This window comes from Fulmarus glacialis, unplaced genomic scaffold (genome assembly GCF_000690835.1).
Source record: "Fulmarus glacialis isolate BGI_N327 unplaced genomic scaffold, ASM69083v1 Scaffold49515, whole genome shotgun sequence".
Classification (NCBI taxonomy): Eukaryota; Metazoa; Chordata; class Aves; order Procellariiformes; family Procellariidae; genus Fulmarus; species Fulmarus glacialis.
In genome coordinates, this window is record NW_009212031.1 from 2,618 (window position 1) to 29,382 (window position 26,765).

General features: G+C 35.1%; 1 protein-coding gene across 1 annotated transcript; it reads left to right on the forward strand.

Annotated features, from left to right (window-relative positions):
- LOC104076747 (tetratricopeptide repeat protein 27-like) lies at window positions 1-26,765 on the forward strand (the record flags this gene model as incomplete). The annotated part of the gene is made up of 7 exons (XM_009577729.1): window positions 1-178; window positions 5,884-6,013; window positions 13,463-13,603; window positions 16,406-16,508; window positions 21,598-21,762; window positions 25,808-25,944; window positions 26,650-26,765. Coding segments are annotated over 7 exons (970 nt in total), but the record flags the coding sequence as incomplete, so codon positions are not given.

Genomic DNA, 26,765 nt, shown 5'->3' on the forward strand with positions numbered 1-26,765 from the left:
AAAGTGGATCATTATTGCAGTTGATTTTTGATGGGAAATACGAGGCAATATTTTCAAATTCAGTCATCCAGAATGTTTTCAGTGCATCTTCTGTGACAGAGGAGAACATTGACAGTTACTTGGAGAAACAGATTCTGGCATACCTGGACCTTTCTGCAGAGGTTGATAACTTGGAAAGGTGGAAATTATTGTTTATTATATGGAAGATTAATAGAGGCTATGTTTGATTTTTACAAAAGGCATTTTTTTATTTTATAACATGTGACATAGCGCCTCCAGAATTCTTGTTCTGACAAGATTTCTCGGGTTGTTCCCCTCACTCCCCTAGGGCATCTATTCATTATCATTGTTTCTTTCACTGGGTAGTATTGTGACATGAGGGTTTGTTGAAAACACTAGCTTTATTTACAGTGATTAGCTCTGAAGCTGCTGGTAAAGAAGTCAACAAATGTAAATTCATGTTGCCATGTATCATCAAACAATTTATTAACAGTTTTCTCTCTGAAACATTGTATTACATTTATGTGACTACTTGAAGTACCATGTAATGTTACTGTCTGAGCAATGCCTGTATTTCTAAGTCTGATTCGTAGTAAGTTTGTTCTACTCTTCTTAATATAAAATGAGTAAGGTATTACTCATGGATGCTGTTCATCAATTAATTATTTTCTTCACAAGACTTTCTCTGATAGATTCTCTCTAATTGTGCTGCATATGCTAATTCTTGCTGTTAATGAGTCTGACTTTAGTGTTTGCAGTTTGCTACGCAAATAATGAACAGACTGAAATCTATCACGCTAGGGATAGTAGAAGCAGAAAACTATATATATATGTGTGTGTATGTGTGTATATATATTTGTTTATTTTAAAAGGTGAGGGTGGGAAAAAGTTTTGCTGAAAGAAGAGCAAAAGCTAAGAGAACATAAAGGTAAAAAGAAAGTATGAGGAAGGTAATGTATTGCCAATAAGTGTACAGGCTGAGTACAAATGCCTGTGTTATGGTATGACAGACCTAAAACCAAGAGTTTTTGCTAAAATACCAGAGAGAAAATAGTTGGCACCTCTAAAGTATTGAGCTGAGATTTGTTAGTGATCATTGTGTGTCAAAAGCTTATCTTCTAGTGTGGTACACAATACTATGTGCTCCTGTTTTCTGAGTTAGAATGTTCAGGGGTTGTTCCCATGTGGTTTTGTCTCTATGTGGTTTTTTCTTTTTTTTTTTTCCCTTTCTTACTTTGTTGTGCTGTTGCTGTTAAGTATTAGCTGGAGTTTAGATGGTAACATAGTCTAGATAAATTTTTCAATATTGCTAGATTCTATCATCCTGCAATAGTTTATTCTGAATAATGCAGCAAGGAAAGAAAGATCAGTCAGGGCTTGTAACAGACCCAATCCTGTTCGTAAACATTGCTTGAAATGTATGTTGCTGCTTGAAATATGTGTTGCTGCCCTTATGAACCATTTAGCTTCTTAAAGATAATCATAATATATATCATGCACCTAGTAATACTTTATATCCTGTCATGGTGATGTGTCCTTTTCTCCTGCTCCCCCTGTGAGCTTTTATTGGCCTATACACCGTTTAGAGGACTCTGCTGCTGTTGTCCTACTGCAGACAGCAAAGCAATTTTTTCCTCAGGTGCTCATACTCCAGCTCTTTGGTCTTTGAGGTTTTTCTTGTTCCCTCTGCAACTGTAGGCAGCATTAGAAGCCCCCTTGCCAGAAGATAAGGAGGCAGATCTGCAATATTTAGCCTTTCAGAAGAAGACAGAAGGTTTTCTGCCCAAAATTACAGCCTGGAGTTTTATTCAAAATGAAAGTGTGTAGTCTTCAAAATATATCAGTATCTGCCAGAAACATTTTCTGCTTGTAGCAGTCAAGTGAATTTTTGAAGCTCCATTGGTAAGAATATAAGAAGCTTTGAATGATATTAGTGCTGAAGGAAGTAAGTTGTGACTTTCTCTTCATAGAAAAACTTTTACTGAAAGACAGAGCGTTTCCTACTTTAGGTAGGCACTGCTTATAGCACTTATATCTGTGCCATGTTTGTTTTTCTCCAGTGACTTTCTAGGTTAAAATGTGTTACATTTTTCCTACCTGCAGGCCCTATGCCCTGTGACTACCTTATGGAAGGAATTAATGCAACTTTTGCACTCTGACCTTCTATTGCCTGTGGTGAAAACGTTTTTGTCTGTTTTATTTTTATGATGAAAAGGTCATTTTCTTTTTCTGCTGAGTGATTCAAAGAAGTGCAGCAAACTTCTAAGTTCTAGCTCAGAAGAATCAAGAAGACACTGGTTTTCTTGTGACTTCTGGTAGATGGGCTTATTCAAATATATGCTTTTTTTTTCTCCTGAACTGGAAGTTGTAATTCTGGAGATTAAAAAAAATCAATGGGAGTTGAATTCAATTGGAAACAGAAGGTTGGATAATGTTGATGTTACTCTTTTCGCACAACATAAACACAGTACAAAGTATGGTTTTATAATAGTGTTAAAAGAACTCTTAAGGAGTCCTTTTTCTGAAGCTAAAACTGAGCAGCTGGAGGGCAAAACAGCTCAAAATTTGGATCTAGACTATAATTTCTTTGGACATAGCCTGTAACTTTTTCCACTTTCAAATCTATGGTTCTGTAAGGAAAATATTTAACAGTATTTTAAAATTTTCTGCCACTTTTTCTATCATATTAACTGCTTCCCTCCTTCCCCTGCCCCAGACATTTTTTTGCTATGGCACTTTGAACCTTTATGGCATTAAAAATGAAGTCTCAAAGCATTCCTTGCGTATTGAATAGGAGGTTTTTTTTATTATTTCTTTTCCTGCTATTGCTACTCATTTCAATGGTTACCAGTTATCTTCATAGCTGTATTTTAAATCAGCAAATTGCAAAGGATGAAGCAATAGTGTATGTGTTAACCATGTAGAGGGGGAATGCCTTTTTATTTTTTCCTGAGCTCCATGTGAAGGAGGTGCATTCATTGCCTGATATACAGTTTGATTCTAACCACTGGAAGGAAATAGTGTGCAGGACACAACAAAAAGAGAATATTTTCAGAGACGTTGTTTCAGAAGAGCTTGAAGGACTCATATTATGTTTGATTCCAAAACCTAAAGGAACAAGAAAATGAGCGCTAGCACTTGTTTTTGTGTTTACTACTTTTACCTTATTCAACATCTAAATGAATACCCAACTTTCCAAAACAAATCCATACAATAAAGCTTGTTATGATTTCCCAACTTGAATGCTGAATGGTATTTCTGGTATTTCTCTTGGGGCATCTGATGATTGGTTAACTGGTGTGCTATATGTAAAACAAAAATGAAGAAATTCTTGCTGTTTCTGCAGCTTGCTTTGATCCATATGAATTGAAAAAAAAAAAAACTATTCCGTTTCTAATTTTGCTTTGACTTCTCTTCTGTAATTTCTGACTTCACTAAAAAGAAAAGAAACACTCCCAAAACCTGTAACCTAATCACATCTTAAGCATAGCTTGGCTATTGGGTATTTTCTTACTTTTATATTTTGTTTGTAAATTCTAGCGTTATATGCAAATCCATTCTTTTTTCAAATACAAATGTTCTTTTATTCTTTATTTTGACTTTGAGCAAGATTAGGTATAGCAGTATGAATATTACAGTGGAGCGTATATAAGCATCTGATTTTACATCATGGATCACAATCCTACTGGACCTGGTGTAAACAGCGTTTAAAAAAAAAGGCAGCAAAATTCCCATTCACATAGAGAAAGGAAGAACAAGATAAATGGATACAGACGTATGTCTAAGGAAATATAAGAAATAAATTAAACTATGTAGGTCACCATAGTAAGTGGGACATTTGCAGCTGTTGCTTTTCAGGCAGCCTTTGGGAGGTGAGCATTTGCAGGTCTGCATTGTTAATGTGAAGGGCAGTCAGGGAGACAATGAATTTTTTTCTTGGAAAAAAAATTAGGAGATAGGCAAGGGAGGCTAGCATTTGCAGGGATTAGAGCTTGGAATTGACTTTCTGATACAGAGTGAGTGATAAGGAGACTGGAAGTTGGTCATGGATCTGAAAATGGGGGAAAAAAGTCAATTGGTGATGACAGATTAGCCAGTGGAAAGACAGTATCCCAGCCAAAGTCATGGGACTGGTTATCAGTTGTTTCAGAGGCCTTCTGCGTGGATATAACTGTGTAAAGACTTCAAGCAAGTTTGCCTGCCAGATAGATAGATGTCAGTAATGTTAAAATAAATAAATACAAAATTATTAGTAGAAATAATAGTGTAAATGATAAAATAGTGAAAATGAGTCTTTGAAAGACTGAAGTGCATCTGTCAAATCACGGTGCAGAGATGGTTGATTATTCTGTATGTTATCTTTCCTTTCAGAAGCTTTGAAGCATAATTTATCATGGGAAAATAATTAGAAAATGTATGTCTGCAGTTGTTTTGTGTGTAATGGTAATAATTTAGTGTACAGTAATTGTTAGTGCTTTATGTTCTTGAGTTATTTGGAAGTTTAGTGGTAGTCTTAGATACGTACTCAAATAATATTTGCTGGTGGATAGTTACTGGCTGAATAATGACAGCTAGTAAATGTTATCTTGTCTTGTTTGACAAGAACTCTTTACACTAGTCCTGTTCTCTAACTCTCCTGAAGGCTCTATTCATTTTTTTTTTCTTCAATCAAGCGTTCCCCACCCCTGTTTTCTCATTGTTCTACATCTTTTGTCACATTCTTGCCCACCAGCTGCTTGTTTGTGTGTGACTTTTCTATTTGACTTTGCTTTTTTAGGGGTTGGATAACACTTTATCCTTTTGTTTCCATTTGGAGGACTCTTGCATCTTTAAGTCCCTGTTTTAAGAGGAAAAAAAAAACAAACCAACCAAACAAACAAAAAACCACCTAGGTTTTTCCAATTCAGTTATGCTCCTTAACATACCAATTTTTATATCAAACCAACACAATTAAAATGTTAACTTTTTGTAGGCAGGAGGCATATTACATATGTGACAGGGCCCGAGTTAGCACATGACTGATTATAACACAATAAGGTTCTAAGTCATTAAGGAATCAGAAAACAAACCAGAAGTTTGTGTAAATCTCCTAAAAGTATACCCCTGTTAAATTGAACATTAAGTTCTGAAGGATTGTGCCCTGCCTTCTGCAGACCACATAGATTATTTGTTACTGTAGGTGCATAAAGAAATAGTATCATAATGATGTTAGATGAGTTTAGTCTTATAAATAAGGAAAATTTTTACCCTATTTAGTTTCAGGAATGAAAGAGTCTCATAATTCCATCTTTAAATAAAATATTATGATTTAAATTAAAATGCTTGATTGAATGGGATAACATTTGTGGCCAAAGTGTCTGAACCAACTTGGAGGTGACAATTTTGAACTTTTTTGATGTTAATTTAATTGTTTTATTACCAGAGGGAATGAAAATAAACAGCTATGTCAAAACAAAAATAAACATGCTATTTTGGAACATATGCTAATGCAGTATCTTTTCCCTGAAAATGCTGAGGATTAGATGTGTTGTAAGAAAATATAACAACCATGCAATAGGCAAATATGGGATAATCCGCATCTATGCTAATCTCCTTCTGATCTCTGATACAGCCTTGAATTTTGAAACATATGAACTAACTCTGCTTCCAAAATGTTTGTCATTAATTACAACCATTGTAAACAAACGTATTTCCAAGCCTTTTTGTTCCCCATGTGCATTCTTGAATACTACATTCATTATATTTTCCTAACAAGAGTGGTTGTTTGTTGTTTTTTTTTTTTTAAGGATGAGGAGTTTGAATTAGTACAAGAACTAGTCAGATCTTTTAGCCTTAATTAAAAATGTAATATGTTGCTAATTGCTTTTCTTACCTATATTACAGGCAGCGACTGATATTTCTACTTGGTGTGGGCAGTTTGCAGCTCTTCGTTCAAAGCAATTGGACTGGGCCTCGTCTTCAATTAAAGCTTCAGGACTTTTTGCCACCTGCATTGTTACAGAAATTCTGTGAGGTATACGTGGATTTTATTAAGCTGTCCTTTTATTGTCGCTGCTTTTCGCAAATAACTAACACATAAATGTGTCAGAGAACCGTAACTCATAAATGTGCCATCTGTGAGGCGCAGTGCTAGAATGAATGGCCTTGATCGTTGGTCCTACTGGCTGCTATTGCAAGCGTCTTCAGCTGTATCAGTTTGATAAGCAGTGTCATAAAAGTAGTTACTTTGTTTATCTACTTAAGAGATTTCCTGCTGGAGATGCTGGTTTTGGATGGGGAAGATGTGTTTATTATGTGGGAGCATTTACTCAAAGGGCATTTGCAGTCAATAAACTATTTATTTATTTTGGGACGTGTTCTTAGCTGGATCAAAGAAAGGTATTTATAAATGGCTTAGAAATTTTCCCTCCTTAGGGTAAGGTAGAAGCTGCGTATCTTGCAAATAGCAGAATATCTGGCAGATAATAAGAGAACAGTAGATTTGGATGCTCAGTACCGTGTTAGGCTCATGGATGATGCCAAGTGAATTGTTGTAGTATTAGTACAAAAATGCTAAGTCAAATAGAGCTTTTGGAAGAGGAGGGGAATGTAGGAGATGAAATTGAGGACTGTCAGTTTTATTTACTTTGGCATCTTTTTATGTAAATAACTAATCAACACCATAACTTCTTTTTAGTGAGATGCATATATTGTTTCTCATGGCAGAACCATGCTCCATCTTGTGACTCTCCTGCACCTATGGTTCAGCACAGGTTTTTGAGCACTAATTTTTCTCTTGGAATTAAAGCTACGGTAAAATACTGATTACTGCAGCGTGTCAGAGAAGTACATATCACTAGTCTCTGCTAATACTAAATCTATACAAGAATTTGAATTTAGAATTTCACTGTGAATAAGGTACGGACCATGAGCAATGTAAATGCTGTGAACTGTGGAATGAGGGGAAGTTTGAGTACATGAAAAGTTTCACATAAAACCGTCAGATCTATGTTGCATTATTGTGGCATATTTTTGCAAGAATTCTATAATTCGTGAAGTCCTGCCCTAGGTTTTGTTTGCAAGGTTGTATTTCTAAATAACTGATTCAGATACAGTATCTCTCCCCTTTTTTTAAATAGATGTTTATCAGTTTAGTTTTATCTTTTAGAGCTGACATGGTGTGTATATAGGCTTTTTTTTTTTGCTTGATTTCTGATACTAGAAATTCAAATCTCATCTTCTGATGACTAAATAAGTAACAGTGGAAACCAAGTGTACTAAACCTTCTAGGGTGCGAAATGAGTTAGCAGAAATTTTAAAGTATGCTATTTCTGAGGGTAAAAGTTCAATTTGCCTTTATATATAATAAAAAAAGACATACAAACTCATTTCTTCCATTCTCCTTATAATTTGTTTATAATCTTTAAGATTATAGTATTAAAATATTCTTATAATTATGTTTACTGAAGAACTCTAATATTCTGTGTTAGTGTATCTGTGCAGGCTGCAGCCTAACACAGAGGCTGCAGCCCAAGATGATAGTCATAGAACTGCTGTCACTGAGAGAGTTCACAGACATGTAAAACACAATGTTCATGATTTCTATTAACCATCCCATTTATTGTCTGTCTTAATGGAAGAATGAGATACTAATTGCCTGTTGAATAAGGGAATACATGTCTCCTGTTTAGTTTCTGTTATGTTTCTGCTGTGGCTGTGAGTGTAATGCATTGAAAGATGTTTGCTTACGCAGAGGTGGTATTCCAGAAACTAAATTAGCAAGAAATTATAAAGGAAAACAGACTTGAGCATACTTGATTTCTAATGAGTACTGCATCAGACTTGATATTGCTGCAAGCTTTAGCTATTTATTCATTCAGGCAGAAGAATTTTACCTTTATTTATATTACTGCTGTCTATATTATCTTCTTCTGAAATGCTAGTGGTTTTTTTTCCAAGAGCACTAAACGTTTATGTGCTAATATATAATATCCAGTTCTTTTCTTTATTAAATGTCTTAATTCAAAAGCTTTTGTATGTTTTGAATTATCTTTATGTACTTGCTTTTTTTTCCAAGGATTGTTAGTATATAAACATTCTGTAAAAATGAACATCTTGATAAACTGACATTTTTGTGCTTCCATTAATTCTTCTCTTGCATACACAGGTATTTAGGAGAAGTGGGTTAATAAAATAGCTGTAATTTTCTGCATCTGTTGTAATCTTCCATATTCCGTCATCAAGACTGACACAATCCCGTTTTAAATAGACCTTCCGTTTTTCAGGTTTTCAGACTAAAATGATCTTTTCCCATGTCAAGGTTAAAAAATTGTCTTCATGTTTCTTTTAGCCTGCTCTAAGTAATATCACTAACTTTCAGCCTTACAATGTCTCATTTATTTCAGGAATATTTTTAAAACTGTTATTCTATTTTCAGAACACTTTATTGGATTAGTCTTAACTTTATGCTTTCAGGCCATATAACTGCTGCCATTTCTATCCTTTGAAAGTTTCACCTCTGGGTCAGTGGTATAGTTTCATTTCTGCTCCCAGATAACTTCAGAATGCATCATTAATTTCTTGTGAGTGCATTAAGACTGCATGAGACTATAATTAATTTCAGTGAAGAACAAATAAAATAGCTTCTTTTAGATGAGTTGCTGGTTGAGGCCTCTTGGATGTCTTCCATGAACAATATTCATGAGTATGTGTACCTTATTTCCCATCCCCCAAATTGATTCCAGCCTTCTCTGTAAATTAGTTACATTCATGTACTCTATTAGGATTTCTTTTTATGTCCTGCAGAACTGGCTTGTGCTTTTCTCTTTTGAGTCTACACATATAAGTAGTTCAGTAATTGCTAAACAGAAACCGGCTAGCATTTTAGTTATTAGGTGCCTTTCGGTTTTCTAAAATAACTTTGAAACTTTACAACACCGATTAAATAGTTTGACTGATGCTACCTTGAGTTAATAAGTGAATTGCATTGAAGGAAGATTTTAAAAGTACTGGATTTCAGTTAAAATGGATTAGCAGCTCTGGCTTTGAACTTGCTGGGATTAGACTAAAACATTTTTAATGAGCTAAGTGCTTATTATAAGTGGGATATAGTAATAAGCTCTTTGCGTCTTAAAGAACTGTCACTGTCTGTCTGTATGTGAGGGAATAGAAGGTACAGAACTGTTGAAGTTGAAGCATGTTTATCCTGCCTTAAGTTTCAGAGTTTCTAAGTATTAGCACATACAATTGAGTTTAGTATTTTCAGTAGATGAACTGGACAAAACTGTGTAGTAGGACTAATTAAGACCACAGATGACTGTAAGAATGTTGTGAGGACAAGCTGCTTTATTTGTTTGTTGTCTGAGTTCATATTCACAAGTAGGATATATCTGGTAATGGTGAGAAGCTCCATCTGGAAGAAGATCCCAATGTGTTAATTGATAATACATGTAAATAACTGGTAGGAATGCTCCAAACACATATATCGACAGCTCTTGCTGGCCTTTTTGTAACTTCCAGGCTGATTCCAAATAATGAGTTTTGGAATGTGTTTGAATAATTCTTTTTCCTTATACTTGTATTACTAATTCTTTTATGCATTATTTGATCCTTTTGCTGGAAGTATCCTTTGATATTGATAGCCATGTTCCTAATTCATATGAAAAACACCAATGTACTATGTAGTACTACTGTTTCAAATCTGATATGATTCCTTAGCCTTGTTAATTCAATCTATTGGGAATTCCTCTTTTCTTCCAGACCCAGATGCTTGGCTTCCATTAGGATAAACTAGCCAGAAAGAAGAAAGAGTTGAATTTTAGACTGACTAATGTGCTGTTTGAATACCAGTGACCAGCAAGATACAGGCTTTGAAGATTTTGCAAATTTCTCCCTCTTGTGGGGAATATAAGGAGGGATGATAAAGGCTGAATGTGGAGGCAGAGTCTTGTAAGCAGAGATAATCTGCTAAAGTAGCCTACAGTCTTGCCCTACATTCCCTTGCTATGAATGTAGAAAAGAAGGGAGATTCTTAACGCAGCCACTTGGAAAATACTCCTTTAAAAATGGAGCAAAGTTACCCTCATAGGGAATATAAACAAAAGCATTCACAACTAAGTACTTCTACTACATGTAGCACTCTCAGGGAAGACTTACTTATGCTAGCTCACCTTTATTATCTTCAGTCTGCATGGGCTACCTGTTGCTGGCTTGGATCACGAAACTGGAAACAGCCTCCACTGTAATCTTACCTCCTTTGCAGAAAGTTGGAGAGAGAAGCAGTTAGAAACAAAACCAATTTTTCCATCCCCTAAAGTCTAGAGTAAAGAGTGAATTCTGTTCCAGAGGACCAAATCTTTGGCTGGTAACCTCAGCACATCCTCCATTATTCTGGAAGATATATCACCTTAGCTTTGCCAAATGACAAATTATTGCGCAGTAGTCTTTGTACTGTTTAAAATCTGAGAAGCCCAGTATATAAGGCTTAGTAGCCACATACAGATTCCTTATTTGATAAGTTTGTTTGTTTCTCCCCCCCTCCTCTCCATTTTTTAATTAATTCTTCCCAAGGCTTCAGTCTGGCTTTTTCTACTTCTGCGTATGTCTGCACTTACCTTTTTAAGATTTAGGGTGAAGATCCCCAAGACTGAGAAAGAGCTGATGAAACATTAGGAAGGCCAGTTCAGAGCAGTCCCTTATACAAAAGTAAAAGCATATCAAATGCTCACTTTGCCTCTAGTCATTATCATTAGCAAGAAAAAACCATGAAGCCTCTATACTAAAATTCTCATACCTTCTATTCTCAGAGCTATTGAATGTGAATGGCAGAAGGTTTTTTTCGGATTATTATCATCGTTACTCAGGTGGTAAGAGTTGTGCTAGGAAATACTTTTGAAATACTGTGAAATAGCCAAAAGTACTGCCCAGCTTGCAGTTGATTTAGGGCTTTAGTAGTAGTTACTTAACAGTAGCCATTAACTTACTGTTTAGAGGTTGAATACATAACCAGCTGTGTTTCAGAGATTAAAAAACATGTATTTAAGAGTGAATTGAGCTTCATTTGTCTGTATTTAGTCCAGAGTTGGTCGAACAGAACCCCCTGCAGGTCCAACAGAAACTGGATGATTAGCTCAGAGATTTCTCAGCATATGTGCATGAAGTAATTGTCTAGTATATGTTTCTGTGCTTTAAGAAAATTATTCCTGAATAAAATAATTACACGTCTTGATGGCAAGTCTGGTAAAGAATGGAAAGACTCAACACTCTAACCCAGGTTTCCTAGGTCAGGGACATTGTGTTAGCAAGTCTTGGGTTGTGGCCATTTTGAGATATGTGAAATTTTAGAGCTATATGAGATAGGTTCGACACTTTGAATATTGAAGTGATTAAACACAAGCTCAAAATTTCTTTTTACTCTTGGCCAGTGTTTTAGGGATTTATGTGGACTCGATTCCTAACTTTTCAGCCCTCGAAGCTGTAAAAGCTTCAATGTCTACCTCTCTTATATGTAGCTGTTCTCTCATCTTAAAGACTACCTTAGGGCAGTAAATTCTGTTGTTAGAATTCTGCACTGATAATGCAGTCTTAGAGCAGAATTTAGAAGAATGAATATTGGTTTAGGCTTTCTCAGCTAAAAGAAAAGGATATCTGCTTTCCTGTATGGGATTTGCTTCACGGAAAAGAACATGGGTTTGTTAAAATAGAAGATAGCAGTTCTTTGGCTCTGAGACTTGTTGGCTTATTGTCAAGTCTGTGACATGTCATCATCTCTCCCTTCTCCCTCCCTCATTACATTCCTTGTAATGATGTTACATTAGCTGGACTGAGCTCCCCGATGAAAGGATTTGAAATGTGAATTTGAGATTAATTGGTTGCTACAATGCTTAAACAAGTGTAGATTACTACAGTGTAGCACGGCTGTTCTAGAAAATGGTTCTATAACAAAGCTTATAGCTTCTCTGCTTTCCCACCGAGTATTTTAAGTACTGTCTACTTTGATTATAGAAAGAATCAAAAAGGAGCAGATGGAAAAAATGTTTAAGTTAAACTGAAAATTATATTGTGTCCTATTATATGTGTGTGTGTGTATTTTAAAAATGAATCTTTAGAAGTACTGAATGATGACTTTCCCTCTCAAAATTGGAGTAGAGGTGTTGGTAAGGCTGTTCCTTTCTGAATTACTAGAGGTGGGAGGGATCTGGTACACTTCCACTTGGCAGTTTCTTTCCTTTATTTTCAAGTGGTTTGTCAGATTATTGTAAACTTTGTTTACCACAGTGGGATTGAAATGACTGCAGTGATGTCATGCAAGAATTCCACCTTGAGTAAATAATTTAAAGTCCCAAGTCATTGTCTTCAAAGTAAAAGTATTTTCAATGTTAATGCAAGATAAATAATTAACAAGCCTAAGCAAATCAGAAGAAAAAGCCATAAGATTACATGGTCATTAAAAAGTGAACTAGGGGAATAATGTGACTTAACTTTTATCTTTAGTGTAACCTGTTGATAAAGGTATTGAAAAGAGTTACAAATAACTTAGAATTTACATTATTCGTTTTGTTTAAAAAGGTAAAATGTGATTCAAATAACTTCTCTCCTGGTTGTGTAGACTGAAAAAGAATCTTTCTCAGGCAAGTGACTTCGATGCAAGCTGTCATTTAACCTTTTCTACTTCTCTTTCTCTTCCATTCCCTTTCCTTGCCCCTTTCATACAAACTGAAAACAAAAACCCTACTTTTTTTAGTTTGCAAAGGAAACCTGCCATATGAGAACCAGGAATAAACTGATGAACTGACATCTCCCTGAGTCTGAAGATAAACTGCTTGAATTCTTTCATTGCATTAAAAGGGAGAGAAGAATAGGTGACTGTGAGATGATAGTCACCATCGAGAGACAGATTCCCTGGAGAGCTACCTCAAGCTCATTAAGTGAAAGAATTACTGTAGGGGACGTCATACAGGAAATCATCCAACGCAGAGAGAGGTTTTTATTTCTTGGACAAAGGGAAGAATGACTCTAACATTGGTGCCATGATGCCACTCCAACGGGAAGCTCCCTCTGGGGAAAGAGGAAGATAACACATATTGACATCACTGGAGGAATTTGAGTGCTGTAGGATTCATTTAATTAACAAATTGATTACAAATTGAATGGCATGGATTTACCAGAAGTTTTTCTCCCTACATCATGGGAAGGATTATATTACTGGAATGTGTTTGGGGATAGTGTTGACTGGACGTATGCATTTCAGGTGGGAGGAAATCAGGCTTTCAGATCATGTTGATATGGTGTATCTGGACAGCAAGAAGCAAGGCAGAATTCACCATGGCTTGACGCTCCAAGAGGCAGTGATTTTTGTTAAATGTGTTGAGCAGAGTTTTTCCTTAAATACATGAATAATTATTTTTCCTAATTCTATATTACACGATTTGTTTATAAACTTATGTTTCCTAAAACTTGTCATTTTTTTTCATTCTTCTTTCAGCCAAAAATGCTGCATGCAGCTATTTTAAAGATGCTGGTTCTAGATGGTGAATCAGTCTATACCTTGACTTCTTACCCTATTTTGCTGCTTATAGCCAGGATAATCCTTGTGAATTCAAGACACAAACTTGCATCTCTTCAGGTAAGAAATATGTGACTAATGATTATGACTGCCAGCTACTCATTAATTGATCTCTCATTCTTTTTTTCATACCTCATTGAATCAGTGTAACTTCCATTTCTTTTCCTGTAGCTCTGGGTTTTTTCCCTCTAAGAAACAGTTCAGACAAAGTGATTACAATTAAATGCCAAGTATCTTTTTCTTAAAGGTAAGCTACTTTCTCACTGTCTTCCCCAAAAAAGAAGAAAAATGCCTCCATTACCTGGAAAAATTAGAAAATTTAATAGGAAGCAACTTTTTAAAAAGACACATACTTTGTGACATTGTTTGAGGGGTGGTAGGACGAATGCCCTGTAACGCAGCATACATATATTATGTCCTTTTTAACAAGCTTTGGGATACTGTTAACCATTACTGTATGAATTCTAAGCCATGCGTTCTAGACACCAAGGAAGTCCTCTCTTTTGCTTGTCATTGACCTCTACCTCTTCTGCAGGTATCTATGTGGAAGCTACCTTAATTTTCTGTTGTGCTTGTACTTCAAAAACAAGACGATATGATGAACCTCTTCTCAAGAGGGTTTTTGTCTCTACCTCCTTTGTAGTTTAGCAGCCGGCTGGTTGGTAGCAGGACTCTCTGGAGCTGGGGGACTTCTAACAGCAGCAATTTCTCTTTATTGCATTCCAGTTGAACAGAATTTGGCTGGAGATCAAATTGCCACATGGTCCCTTTATGCTTGGCTGACAACATCCATTCCCAGCTGGGTCTTTGTATGAGTGATGAATTAAACTGTGTGGGAGATGTTGGCTGTAGTGTATTTCTGGAAGCCAAGCTCTTCCATCGTTTTCCCTGTTATTCACAGATGAGTGTTGTTGAATTTCAGCAATTGGATCAGTCAGGGAGGCAGAAAATGTACCTGGTATAGAGAATTCCCTTGCGGCCTCCCCTCAGACTGACATAATGGGGGGCCACCTTCTACCCAGTGGAGGTTCAATTACTTGTGGCTACATCAAGTTTGGATAGTAGTTCAAAGGCAGCAACTGATAAAAACTACTTTCATCAACAGATCAATGCAGCAATTAAAGCTTGCCATTCTTTCTCATTTCAGCTTGATTCAAAGGAAGTCTCTTAATACCTTCGCTTCTTAAGATTAGTGCAAATAAATTTAAAACAGGGTAAAATGCTCTGAAATACATTATCCAAAGCATTAATAAAGCCCTGTTTTATTCAAAAATGCTATTGTACATGGAAGATTAAATGCTTAAAAATCATCCAAAAATTCTTAACTTGGCTCCCAAAAAACTAACATTGCTGATAAAATATTGTACAGAGCTCAGCTGGCTTACCTGAAACTTTATAAATATGTTCTCTCTGATTTTAAAATTTGAGTGGCAAGTATCAAGCCTCAGGAAATTGTATCATTTAGCTGGATACTCAGGTGTGTGGGAAAATGAATACTTCATTATATAAAGCTAAACTGAAGTAATTTGAAACTTCGTATTTAAATTGCCTTTAGGTTTCTAAATAAGTGATGAAATATTGGGATCTGACCTTTTTCACAAGGTCTGTTGTTTGTGTGCTTTTACTTTGTTCAGCTTGATATCAAAAGTCATCTTTCATTGCTTTTTGAAATAGATGCTGTTATTCTTTTTGATGGTTCCTTTCTAGGGACATTACAGTCAACTACATGTGATTGGTTTAGATGTTTTTGCTTGAATACTGTACAGCCCCTAGGTCGGTGTGATGTAAGCATACCTGTATAAAAAGTTCAGAAGATAGGTGACTCTGAGAAGCACTCAAACATCTGTTTCATAGAAAATGATTGGCGTGCTAGCAGTAGCACAATAACTAGTAATCATTAGAGCTTGTGTAGAGGTATGCCCTACGGTCACAGATGATAATCTTAAGTATAATTTCGAGAATACAATATTATGTTATCAATTAGCTTTTCCATGCATTTCCACCTGCTGCAGCTGGAGAGGGATAACATATGCTGGGAAACTCATGTTTTGTGTACACAGTTTTCTAAAATCAGGTATTTCCTGAGCTGTGCTTCAGCTGTGCTATAGAATGATTACTTAGTTCAGTAAGGTATTTGCCCTTCTGAAATTCCACATACAAACATTACTACTTTCAATTGTGATTGTTAGGTGTTCTCATGGCAGTTATGGTCCTCTTTCACCTCTCTGTCTCTTTCTACCCCCACGTGAAGAAATAAAAAAAGATTAAACAGAACAGGAAAAAATGCATAGAAGGGCAACACTGGATGATCAGAAATACTGAATGGCTTCCATACAAAAAATAACTAAGTAGTCTAGGACTCTTCAGGCTGGAAAGACTACTGAAGTGTGAGATCATGGCTGTCTATTAAAATCATGAATGTGACACTAAAGAAGATAAGTAGGAAACGGCTTTTTTTTTTTTGGTCTTTCTGTTAAAAGAATTAGGAGATATGAAATCAAAGTAGCAAGTGGCTGCTCCAAAATAAGCAACACGAGTATTTCTTTTATCTTCTGTTCACAGAGTTTATTACCAGATTGTGGTCCTAAAGGTTTGCAGGGTTCAAAGAGCAGGTAGAAAAATTAACAGAGGAAAAGCCCATCAAACTCCTAGAGTACTGTAGAGCTGCTTGAATATGTTCATCTTTATGCTAGGTTAGTACTCACTTTTTATATAAAACAACTATTTTGGTTGGGTTTGTATTTTTTAGAAATTGGAATAGAATAGATTACAAATCTGTATTTTAAAGCCACTTATCCTTTTTCTTTTTTTAAAAAGGATCTATACTTGTTATTAGCTTGAAGTATCCGTATTTTCTTTCAGACATTATCTTGGTGGACTCTAAGATATGTGAATATTCACCAGCAGTTGTTAGAGGAGAGATCACCTGAGCTATTTACTCTTGCCCAGACCTGTATGAAACAAGGTATGTTTCTAATTACTTGGTTTATTGACCTACAGCGTCATTTGTAAGATATCATGGGGGAGGGGAGTTTGTAGAGACAACTCTAGCAACATGATGGTTGTCAGATGCTTATGTAACTACAGAGAGTAGAGAGGGAACAGAATTCACTTAAATTGACATGGACTTGTATGGCACATGCTGTTTTTCAGACTTAAAGTTGAAAATGGGAATATGTGATTGTAGGCAAAGGTTTTCTTCCCCTGTGCTTAGCACTGTTAACTTATCACAAGCTCACTTGAAGCCATTCTGTACATTTTCATTCCTTATTTAATGGAGCTTATTTTGGCTTGAAAAGGGAGCGTCCTTGTTCTTCTGTATCTCTATGGGAGAGATAAACTTTTTTCCTGTTTTCTCTATCCCCACCTAAGTTTTGAGATTTGTTACCTCTCTCTCCATTATACGTAGAGAAAATAGACAATGTTACAACTAAATTGTGTAATATATATATATAGATGTTTACAAAAGCATAATGTAGAAAGTTAAAATGTCAAATACAATTATATTGCTAGGGATTTTTTCCAAGAGGAACAAACTCTTATATAGACTGTTACTATTGTTTGCTACAGCAACTGATAAAGCTGGGAAAGGAGGCAAGCTTTTATGTACATTGGCCCCTCACTTTAGCTAAAGGTTCTTCAATTAACTTCACAAACCTGAAATTCCCAACCAATTACACTTAAGAAATTTTCTATTGCATTTAGAGATGAATTGTCATGCATGTCTTATTTTGACAAAGGAGGCAATCTTAAATGCTGAAGTTTCAAGTCTCCCCTCTCCTACCACGCCTTAATGGAGCTTTTTTGACCTGAACCATATGTAGGTTCAGGCCAGGCAAATTATGTGTAAAATATGAAGTGGGTTTTCGTCTTCGTATAACTTCCAAATAGGTACCAAAGATGTTAGTACAGTAATGAAATTGAGCAGAGGATTTTACTGGGTCCTCTGCATTGAAGAAGCAGCTGACTTAATGCTCTTACTGGTTGCTAAAAGCACTGGAGTGGAAAGGTTTTGTTGCAATTGATGTAAACTGACTTTTGGGTTTTTTGTACTTTATTAGAGGATTTTGAACTAACTCTAGAATTAACTTGCACAGGTATGGGAATCTTAAGATTAAATTCTACTTACTCCTTAATCTGTAATTTTAAAATCTCTAGTTCTTGGGAAGTTGGAAGTGTTGCTGTTTTGATGCATATATTAGAAAGTAATTGACAGGTGTGATTTAAGCACATCATGATAAATTACTTGGCTTGTTAATTTATGGGCTGAGGACTGGGGATTGGGGTTGGATTTTAGCAGGTGCAAAGAATTAAATCTAAGTTCCATTTTTAATTTCCAAATTAAATTATAACAAATTGAGTGTTACTTCAAAAATGGATGTTGTCAGTGTAGTGGAGTTAGTCTTACAAGTTTAGCCTGTTTAAATGCTTGTATTGAAAATAAAAATTCCTTAAAATGTGACTTCCAAGATATGTTGTAAAAGCTAACCTCCCACTTACTTCTCATAGCCAGTTTAAACACTGTGTTGCGTAGAGGTGGTTAACTGTTCCAGAGAGGGTTTTTTTGCTTAGTTTGATGCAAACTAACCCTCCGGAGAGGGTTAGTTAAAAAAAACCCCAAAAGTCTTTTGAGGCAAAATTGTTGTTGCTTAGTTTTAATGTAGTAAGGCTTGAATATTTTTGTGTTAGGTTGTACAGTACTTCTAGAATGTATATTTTCTAAATATTTACCTAAAAATATCTATAAATTTTATATTATGAAACAAATGGTGCTGGTGTGCTTCATTCACATAAGGAAAGTTAAGGAGATATGTTTGTAATATTTGTTTAAAAAAAGCTTAGAAACTAAGTAGTCTTCTGCTCATTTCTAGATAATTTTTTTGTTGTTCTGAGTATGTGTTCCAGAGATGCCCAGCATCAAAGATGTTTAGATACCACTGGTTTTGCATTTCTATTAGAGTACTGCAATTCTTGTTTGACAGTTTAGTTTTATTATGTTGACTTTGGAGTAGGCAGAGTACATGAAAACATTTTTGGGTTCTGTTAAGTAGATAAAATCTATAATAGAGAAATAGAGAAAAAGCACACTTTTTCTTCTTGGAAATACCTAAAAACTTGGAACAAAACTGAAAAAGAAGTAATCATAAAAATTAATTAAAATTCATTGACTAGGTGATGCTGGGTAGAGATACAGTAGTTTGTGCAGCTTTGATCTGTGTAGAGGATGCTGCTACATATGCACAGATACTAAATAAGTACTAAGATGTCTGTTTTCAGTCACCTGTTTTGAGACTCCTGAATATGGTTTCCAGAGAAGATGGTGTAAAGTACACTTGAATCTGTAGTGAGTTTTTCCAGGCAGGTTTTGCTGCCTGCTGCCTCTAACAGTTTATTTACTTTCTAATTAAAGCCATCTGGTATTTCAAACAAGTACCTTCATATTCCATAAAATAAATACTTAATAAACCTTTTAAATAGTCTTTGATTAGGGCTTGAAAAACCCACTTGCTTGTTCTGTATCAACTTGACTAGAAAACTTTGTCTTAATTACTAGAGAAAAAGACCTTCAAATTCAGGAGAAATTACCTTTTCTATTTAAAATACATTGTTCTCAAGTGTAAAGTCAGCATCATCACCTGGACACAAGACAGCTGCAGTGATTCCCTGCTGTTCTGAAGCAGCTGTTGTGCAAAACCAACAGGGCTTAGCACAGTTTCCCATCCATTTGGCCCTGTGCCAAACATGGTATGGGATGCCAGAGGGGTGTCTTAAGTTTGGGACATCAGTGCTTCTGTGCAGCTACATCAATACTAATAATGATGTGAAGCTTTCCACAAAGGTCCTTGAAGTCTCAAATGCCTAAACTTACCAAGTTTTGCGATTAGCACTGTAAGTAAATGATGTTCAGATAGGGAGTGGTAAGACCATTCTTGATGTATCACTTTAGTTCGTTATAGCAATATATATGGTTTTAGCACAAGTAATTTTATATTCAGATCACTGAAACTTGTTAGCTATGGAAAATCAAGAAGCAATGTATGATTATAGACTATAACCTGTTTGTTTTTTTTTTCTTTGAATCAAAATCATTCAATTGGAAAGTTGCATTTTTGTGTGGTTTCCACATGTGTACCTGCACATTCAGTATCTTGTAAGCTTTGTTGCACTGACAGTGGCCCTTCAGGATTTAGTGGCTCAAACTATGAGAAAGAGTCAATGCAAATCTATGTTTGCATTTGTATAAAACCCTCAGTGCATTTTTGAGTGCTTTTAATAATATCTCATAGAAAACTCCATTTTATTTTTTCCTTATATAAATAGGATTTTTTTTCCTTTGGGAAACCATCAGAGTGGCATTGTATATGTATAGTGTGTGAAAAGCAGGTAAAGATGGCAGATGTCCTAAATAATTTACTGAAATTTTTTTACAAAGCCTTTGTTAGAAAGGCGAATGTTTTATGGTCCTCTGGGCATTATTCTCTTTTTTAAAAAGAGAATGTGCTTAATGATAAATATAGACAGAAGTATTAAACCTCAGATCCTTTCTTAACGAAAAGTATACATTACTTAAATGTGAGGTTAACATTCAGCTAACTTCCTCAATTTTGAAGTAATGTGTTTGAAATAGGCTTTGTGTTAAAAGCAGGGATTAAGTTGCACAGACTTTGTTTTTAAATAGTTATAGTCTCCTGAGGTTTTTTTTAAGGATTAAGTTGTAGCCTGCTGCATTCTGTATCCTACTTTAGTTGGAAACCATTGGAGTAATATTTTTAAGTTACCAATTTGCTTTCATTAAACAAAATCTCTAAATTCAGACTTTGAAAAAAGTTACGTTACAAGGCAGGATTTATCCATGCAAATTCTTATTTACTGAATTAAAAAAGGTGTGTAAAAATATGTTCAGACTTAGCAGCTTTCTATATTAATTGAAAGATTTTGAGGATTAACAAGCACTAAAAAAAAAAGCCTAGGAGGTTTAAACAATAAAATCTGTTCAGGCTAGAGTTGACTGCCAGTCTCTAAATTCAAAGGTCAGAGAAAAATGTTTTAAAAAATCCTTGATAATATTAGTTTTTCATATAGTAAGACTTTTTACTAATCTTAATAAAGCATGTTTGAAAAATTAAGCATCCATTAAGTAACACAGCATCTATGTTAATCTTCGGTACCACTCTTTTTAGGTAATGTGATACTGTGAGCTTTTAAAGAACTTTATTATGTAAATATTTTCTGGCAAAATAAAGAAATAAAGCCCAAAGCAAAAAACCAATTCCATTTAAGAATAAATCACGTGAATTGTGTTCAACTTAGTGGTCTGTATTTTACTATGCAAGAATATTCTTTTGTCATTTACTGTATTTTGGTAGATAGAATTAAATACATAAGAAATACAAATGCTTCTATGCTGGATGAAAAAATATCAAGTCTTCTTTCCTAAAGATTTCAGATTTATTTATGAAGGTATTTTCTCCTGTTCAGAGGGAGAACATGATCTTTATCACTCAGCAAATCAGTAACTATAAAAAAAAAACCAAACCAAAAGAAAAACAAAGCAGAAAACCAAACCAAAACAAAAAACCACACACACAAACAAAAAACCAAACAAACAGAAAACCCCTAAAAAGTTCTAAGTCCCCATTCAATGCTCAATCTGCTGGTGAAACTTCCTCATTTGAAGCCTGCTACTTAAGGAGGGTTTTACTTCAAAATCCTGTATTCTGAGTTCCTATGTTCTTTAGCAGGTCCAAGACAATTAGAGTTGTTTATTTCCTGCAAGAGTAACATATCCCAATTCAGCTTTGCTGTAAAATAGAAGCGAAGGTTAAACTTTTGCTTGTTCTAGTAGTAATTCTTAGATATAAAACTTGAAAAATGCTTTAAATAGTGCATATCTTTTATACACTGACTGTGGATTTTTAAACGTGTGTAGGTGTAAAGGACAACGGGCCTGCTTTAAACATAACAGACTTTCTCTCCTGGTATTTTAAATATATTTTTAAAATATCATTCTCCCAGACTGCATCCTGATAGCTTTTCTTTTTCTTAATTTGCAGTGACAGAAGCAGAAACTTTGTTCACAGGTGGTGAGAGCTGGCACTTAGCAGTTCAGTTCCATCTTGAGTGTGCCTATACATTTTTGTATTACTATGAGTATAAAAAAGCTAAACAATGTTTCAATACGGCTAAAGACATAACGAAACTGCAGATTAATCTTACAGGTAAGTTTTGCTTGTACAGTCTATGAGGATGGTTGGTTGAAGCAAACTAACCTATAGTTTGTTGGGATTTGATTTGGTTTTTTAACATATCCAAGTAAAAAAGAACTATACTTTGAAAAATCTTGATTTTTAACAGGTAGGACTTATTTGTCTTCTAAGAATTAACATTGCTTGGAAAAGGGAAGGGAAATACGCTATCTAGTTACAATATCATCCCTAATATGGATGTCTGAGCAGCTGTGGTATTACGATCCTTCCTTCTCGTGTTTCATATCGAATTCTAGGTCTCATTGTCTCTGTTATGGGACTCCTGAAACTAGTTGGTGTCATGATGAATAATTTTGTTTGTTTGTTTGGAGACACTTATAAAGAAGTCTGCATGATGATTTGATGCAGTCTTTCACCTTTTATGCCACTAGCCTAGATCTGCTCTGTGTAAATAGCATTTAAAAGTCACTTCCAGGACTGTTGTTATCACAGGAAATAAGTAGAAAAGTCAAATTTCTGATGAACATAAATATCAAGGATTCAATCACTATGGAGGCTTTATAATTATCCTTTCAGAACCTGTTCTTTGGAGTCGGGCAGGTCAGATTGCTGCACATGCAACTTCATTTAAAATTACATGTATAAATATGGGACTAGGTAATCAAAATGACGCAAGATGCACACCTCCTCTGTGTGAGAACTTTTGATTGTGCCTGAGTAGAAACGCAAAAACCTTCATATAGTTTTTTCTATGGAGTTATTAGTGGAAAGGACTAAGGAACTGAAACTTGCAGCCTCCTTACCAATTATACCACTGTATGTGACAAGGCTAGCTGTTCCTTTATATTTAGATTGGAGTTGCAGCAACCCCTGCTGATATCCTGAGTCAGTTTAATATTTAAAAACCAACAAACAAAAACCAACAAACAAAAACTCTAAACAAACAAAAAAAACCCACTTCCCCCCCCCCCCCAAAAAAACCAACCCCAAACCAAAAAAAACCCCAAACCACAAAACCAAACAACTTTTGTGGAACTCCATGCTCATTTCTTCAACGGTTTTAAAGGTTTACTTTGAAAATCTGTAATGAAAATCTTGTGGCATAATGTCTTTGCATAACTATGAATTGATTATATTCAATGGTATCTGCTTAAAACATAGCAGTAATTTCCATATATTTGTTTGAAGGAATTCCATGCATTTCAATTGATCCTACCCTTTTTTCCTATGTACAATATGTACTGTATGTGTGACATGTTCCATGTGTGGCATGTACTGCAAATTTTATATTATAAGGTAATTTTGTTTAAGATTAACCTAAACTTTTCTTGTTTTTTATTAAAAACATCAGTGCCTGTGATGATCTCAAGCTATAAAAATTCAATTAACTAAGAACAAGTAAAATCAAAGTGGCAGGTGGCTATTCACCAATATTCCTCAAATTACAGCTACATGTTGGATTTTTTTTCCCTTTAAAGGAGATCTTTAGATTTTGGATTAATAATTTCCTTAAATCTAACCTATGAAAAAACCTCTTTTTTGAGGGGGGAAAAAAAAAGTTTGGATGCAGTGGAATTATTTGTATTTTTGGTTACTTTACCAAGAGGTTATGTTAGTCCCAGAGAGAGACTGGTGATACGGTCTCTTGGAAAAATGTTGTGAAACTCCTAGAAGTTCTCTGGTTTATCTCCATAAATCTATTAGAGTATTTATGAAGGATGTCTAACCTGAAGGCAAATGAACTGAACTGAACATGTGGGAATTGTTGGCATTCTAGACAAATTCATTTGACATGCATGTTTTGGTTAAATGGAAGGAATGTTACATCATCAAAAAAGACTTTGCTTTAATGTAAAAATTCAACCTCTAGCAAAGACATTTTTAAGACTTTTGGAAGGAATTTCCTTTTTAGGAAAGGATTTAAAGAGGTTTTTATTCTTTAGTGGTTGTAGTCCTTATTAGTTGAACATTTTATTACGGCATGGAAATGTAAGCTGTTCTTAGAGAATTTAGAACCAATGATTTCCAAAGTTACTGTAGAAATGTGTGAATAAATCATACTTGTTTTGGCTTGTGTACTTTAAGTCCCATTAATCCAGGTCTGTGCTGTATTCATCACTTATTAAAAAACATCCTTATGTTCCTCACAATGAGTCACAACCATCAATAACTTCACAAAACAATTTCCAGTAAAAGAGAAGACTGGTGCTTCTTGCGTATAAATTCACTAAAATGAAGGGTGGTAATCCAAAATAAATTTAAGATCAACAGATCTGGAGGATTAATAATACTGAACTGAGATCTGCATATTGTCTGCTTATTGTTTTCATGCCTAGTAATGCATGCCTGGGAACTTTTAATATGGAACAGAAAGTAAAGTCTCTGTATAGATTCCCTCTCTTTTGTGATGATATGTGGTGGTGTAAAGCAAGCACATTTTTCCTCCCAGCTTAAAAACATCTGATATATATTTTCCAAATAAAAAAGATTTTGTCCCTGTAGTAGCAAAGAATTCTTTGCTTAAAAAAATGGGGTGGGGAGTGTGTGCATCTCAGAGCATAAACAAATCACAGTTTCTGGGTGGTAGCAAGTAAATGTGTTGGTAACCAGCATAACTCAGCAAGTGTTTTATTCAGCTGTTTAAGCAGTAAGACATAACAGGAAGTGAATTGCAGCATAATGATTTTCAAGCATTATTAAAATTGAGAACTGAGTGCTACTGTGTAAAATTAGTATGAATCATCGCCCAGTATTTCTCTGTGTGTGTGTCTTTTCTCTTCAGTGTGCCTTGCGATTTTAAGGTGATATTTTTTAGACCTTTTTCATTTCTTCATAAACTCTTAACACAGGGTGTTCACATTAAAAGGGGTGTTTGGCAGAAAAGGAGAAATCAGTTTAATTTCTGGTTTCCCTACTGCTCTCTTTCCATCTCCAAGAAGAACAGGGGGTGACTGCTATTTCAGTGTCTGTGCCAGGTCATTCTTACTGACAATAGCCTTATCCTCAGGCCTTTGTCACATGAGCAGTCAGTCATCTTTACCTCAAAGATTTTTATGTCCTGCAAAATTTTCAAAAATATAATGAAATTAAGAACGTGATCTTAATTGTTTCTGTAAAAGCAACAGTGGATCAGTATTCAGTCCTCCGTTTCTGTTATTGGACTTTTCACAGTTCACATTATCTGAGCATTGTATCGTAGTAGTAATAAGCAAGCAAACCTCCAAATTTTATAGAGTAATTTTTAGCTCCATTTTGTCTCTGGTTAGGATTCTGTTACTCTAAGTTACCATCCTGAAATTGTTCTATGATTTCTGATTGCAGCTTGCTAACAGAGGAAGAACAGACATGTTTTTCTTTTCAGTTTGGTATAAATGTTAATTGCCACCTTAAAAACTAGTAAAAGTTGTTTGAGGGTCAAATAAAGAACTGAGGAATTTCACACTGTGCATTCTGAATATTCATTAATTCAGTAGACAGCCTTCATTGGTTTGCTGCTTCACTCTCTCCCATGTTACTTTTACAGTGTCTTATGTACCATATTATCGTAACGTCAAGTCTGTGATCCCTCTTCATAGATCTAAGTCTTCAAATGAAGATTTGAAATATTTTAAATGATGGCCTGTAAGATATCATGGGATTTTAATTTGCCCAAATGTCTCCATTGTTGTCATTAATTTTTAGCAGCCAAATTGAACAATTGTTTGTGGTTTATTGCTAGGGAATGAGTAGGGAACTGATGAAACTTGATGACTATGAGTTTTCAAGAGACAATATGGTGGGTTATGGGTAATTTACCTAAAAGTGGCTTTACAAGACCTATCTAGCTGTGTTTGTATGTTTGTAACATGTATTTCTTTGTATGTCATAGCTAGCAGTGAGAACAGATGTAGTTTGCTGCAAAGAGATCAAGCAGAGTTAAACCACTGCTAAATTTCATAGGTTAATTCTCAATGTGTTTCTCTTTTTATTTTGCTTTTTTGTGAGCAACTTGCTAGTATATGATGGGATTACGGGTTTTTAGTGTTCATTAATATAAACTTATATTAATTTTCTTTAGGTGCTTTGGGGAAGAGAACACGATTTCAGGAAAAATACGTTGCACAGCTTATTTTGGATGTCCAAAGAACAGATGAATTCCTCCTTCCTCACAGTGAACTAAGTCCAGCTCCAACACCTCTAGAAAACTTAACAATGGTATGTATTTGAGAAGAATTGTTTTAATTTCTTAAAATGAAAATGTGCTGAAGCTTTTCTTGGGTGTCTGCAAGGGAAAAGTTTGTGGTACCTAGGAGAAACTTACGATTTCTGAAAGTTTTTAGAAAAGATGTGGGGCAGTCGTTTGCCTAATATTAAAGGACATGGGGTAAAACAACATATGACTGTCAGCAAGACAGATGTGGCTACTCAACTAAAAGCATGTTTGCAAGTACGATCTTCTACAGTTTATGTGTTAATTTCTAGTGCCTAAGAATGATGGAGTTAGGAAAACAGGTGAGACAGATTTTCAAAATAGCCTGCAAGGCATCACAGAAATGCAGATTCCTAAAGACTGACAGTCATGTTTAGTAACAGTGTGAAGGTAGGAATTATAAATTGCTTAACAACCACTGAATTGTTTTAGAATGGCATTTTTCCTTCATGAGGAGACGTTCTGGTTGGGATTTAACATTATTTGAACTTGCTAAAGAAGCCAGAGATAAATTGAGGCATTATGGTCCAAGATTTATTCTTCAGGTTGGAGAGCCTTTATAAAAAAAGGTTATGCCTTGATAGACTTCCAGGTCAAGCAGGGATCTTAAGCAAAAGAATTTGACAATACTTCTCTATTTCTAAATTGAATGCACAAATATCTTAGGAGACTATCCTAGCTTTTTTGTTTGTCCATTAATACATCCTTAGTGTTGTACTGGATTTGGTGAAAAGAGATTGACTGCATATATGTCACAACTTGTGCTTGATAGAACTATGTATAGCAACCCATTTAAGGATAGTGAGAACTCGGGGGAGGCGCCTTG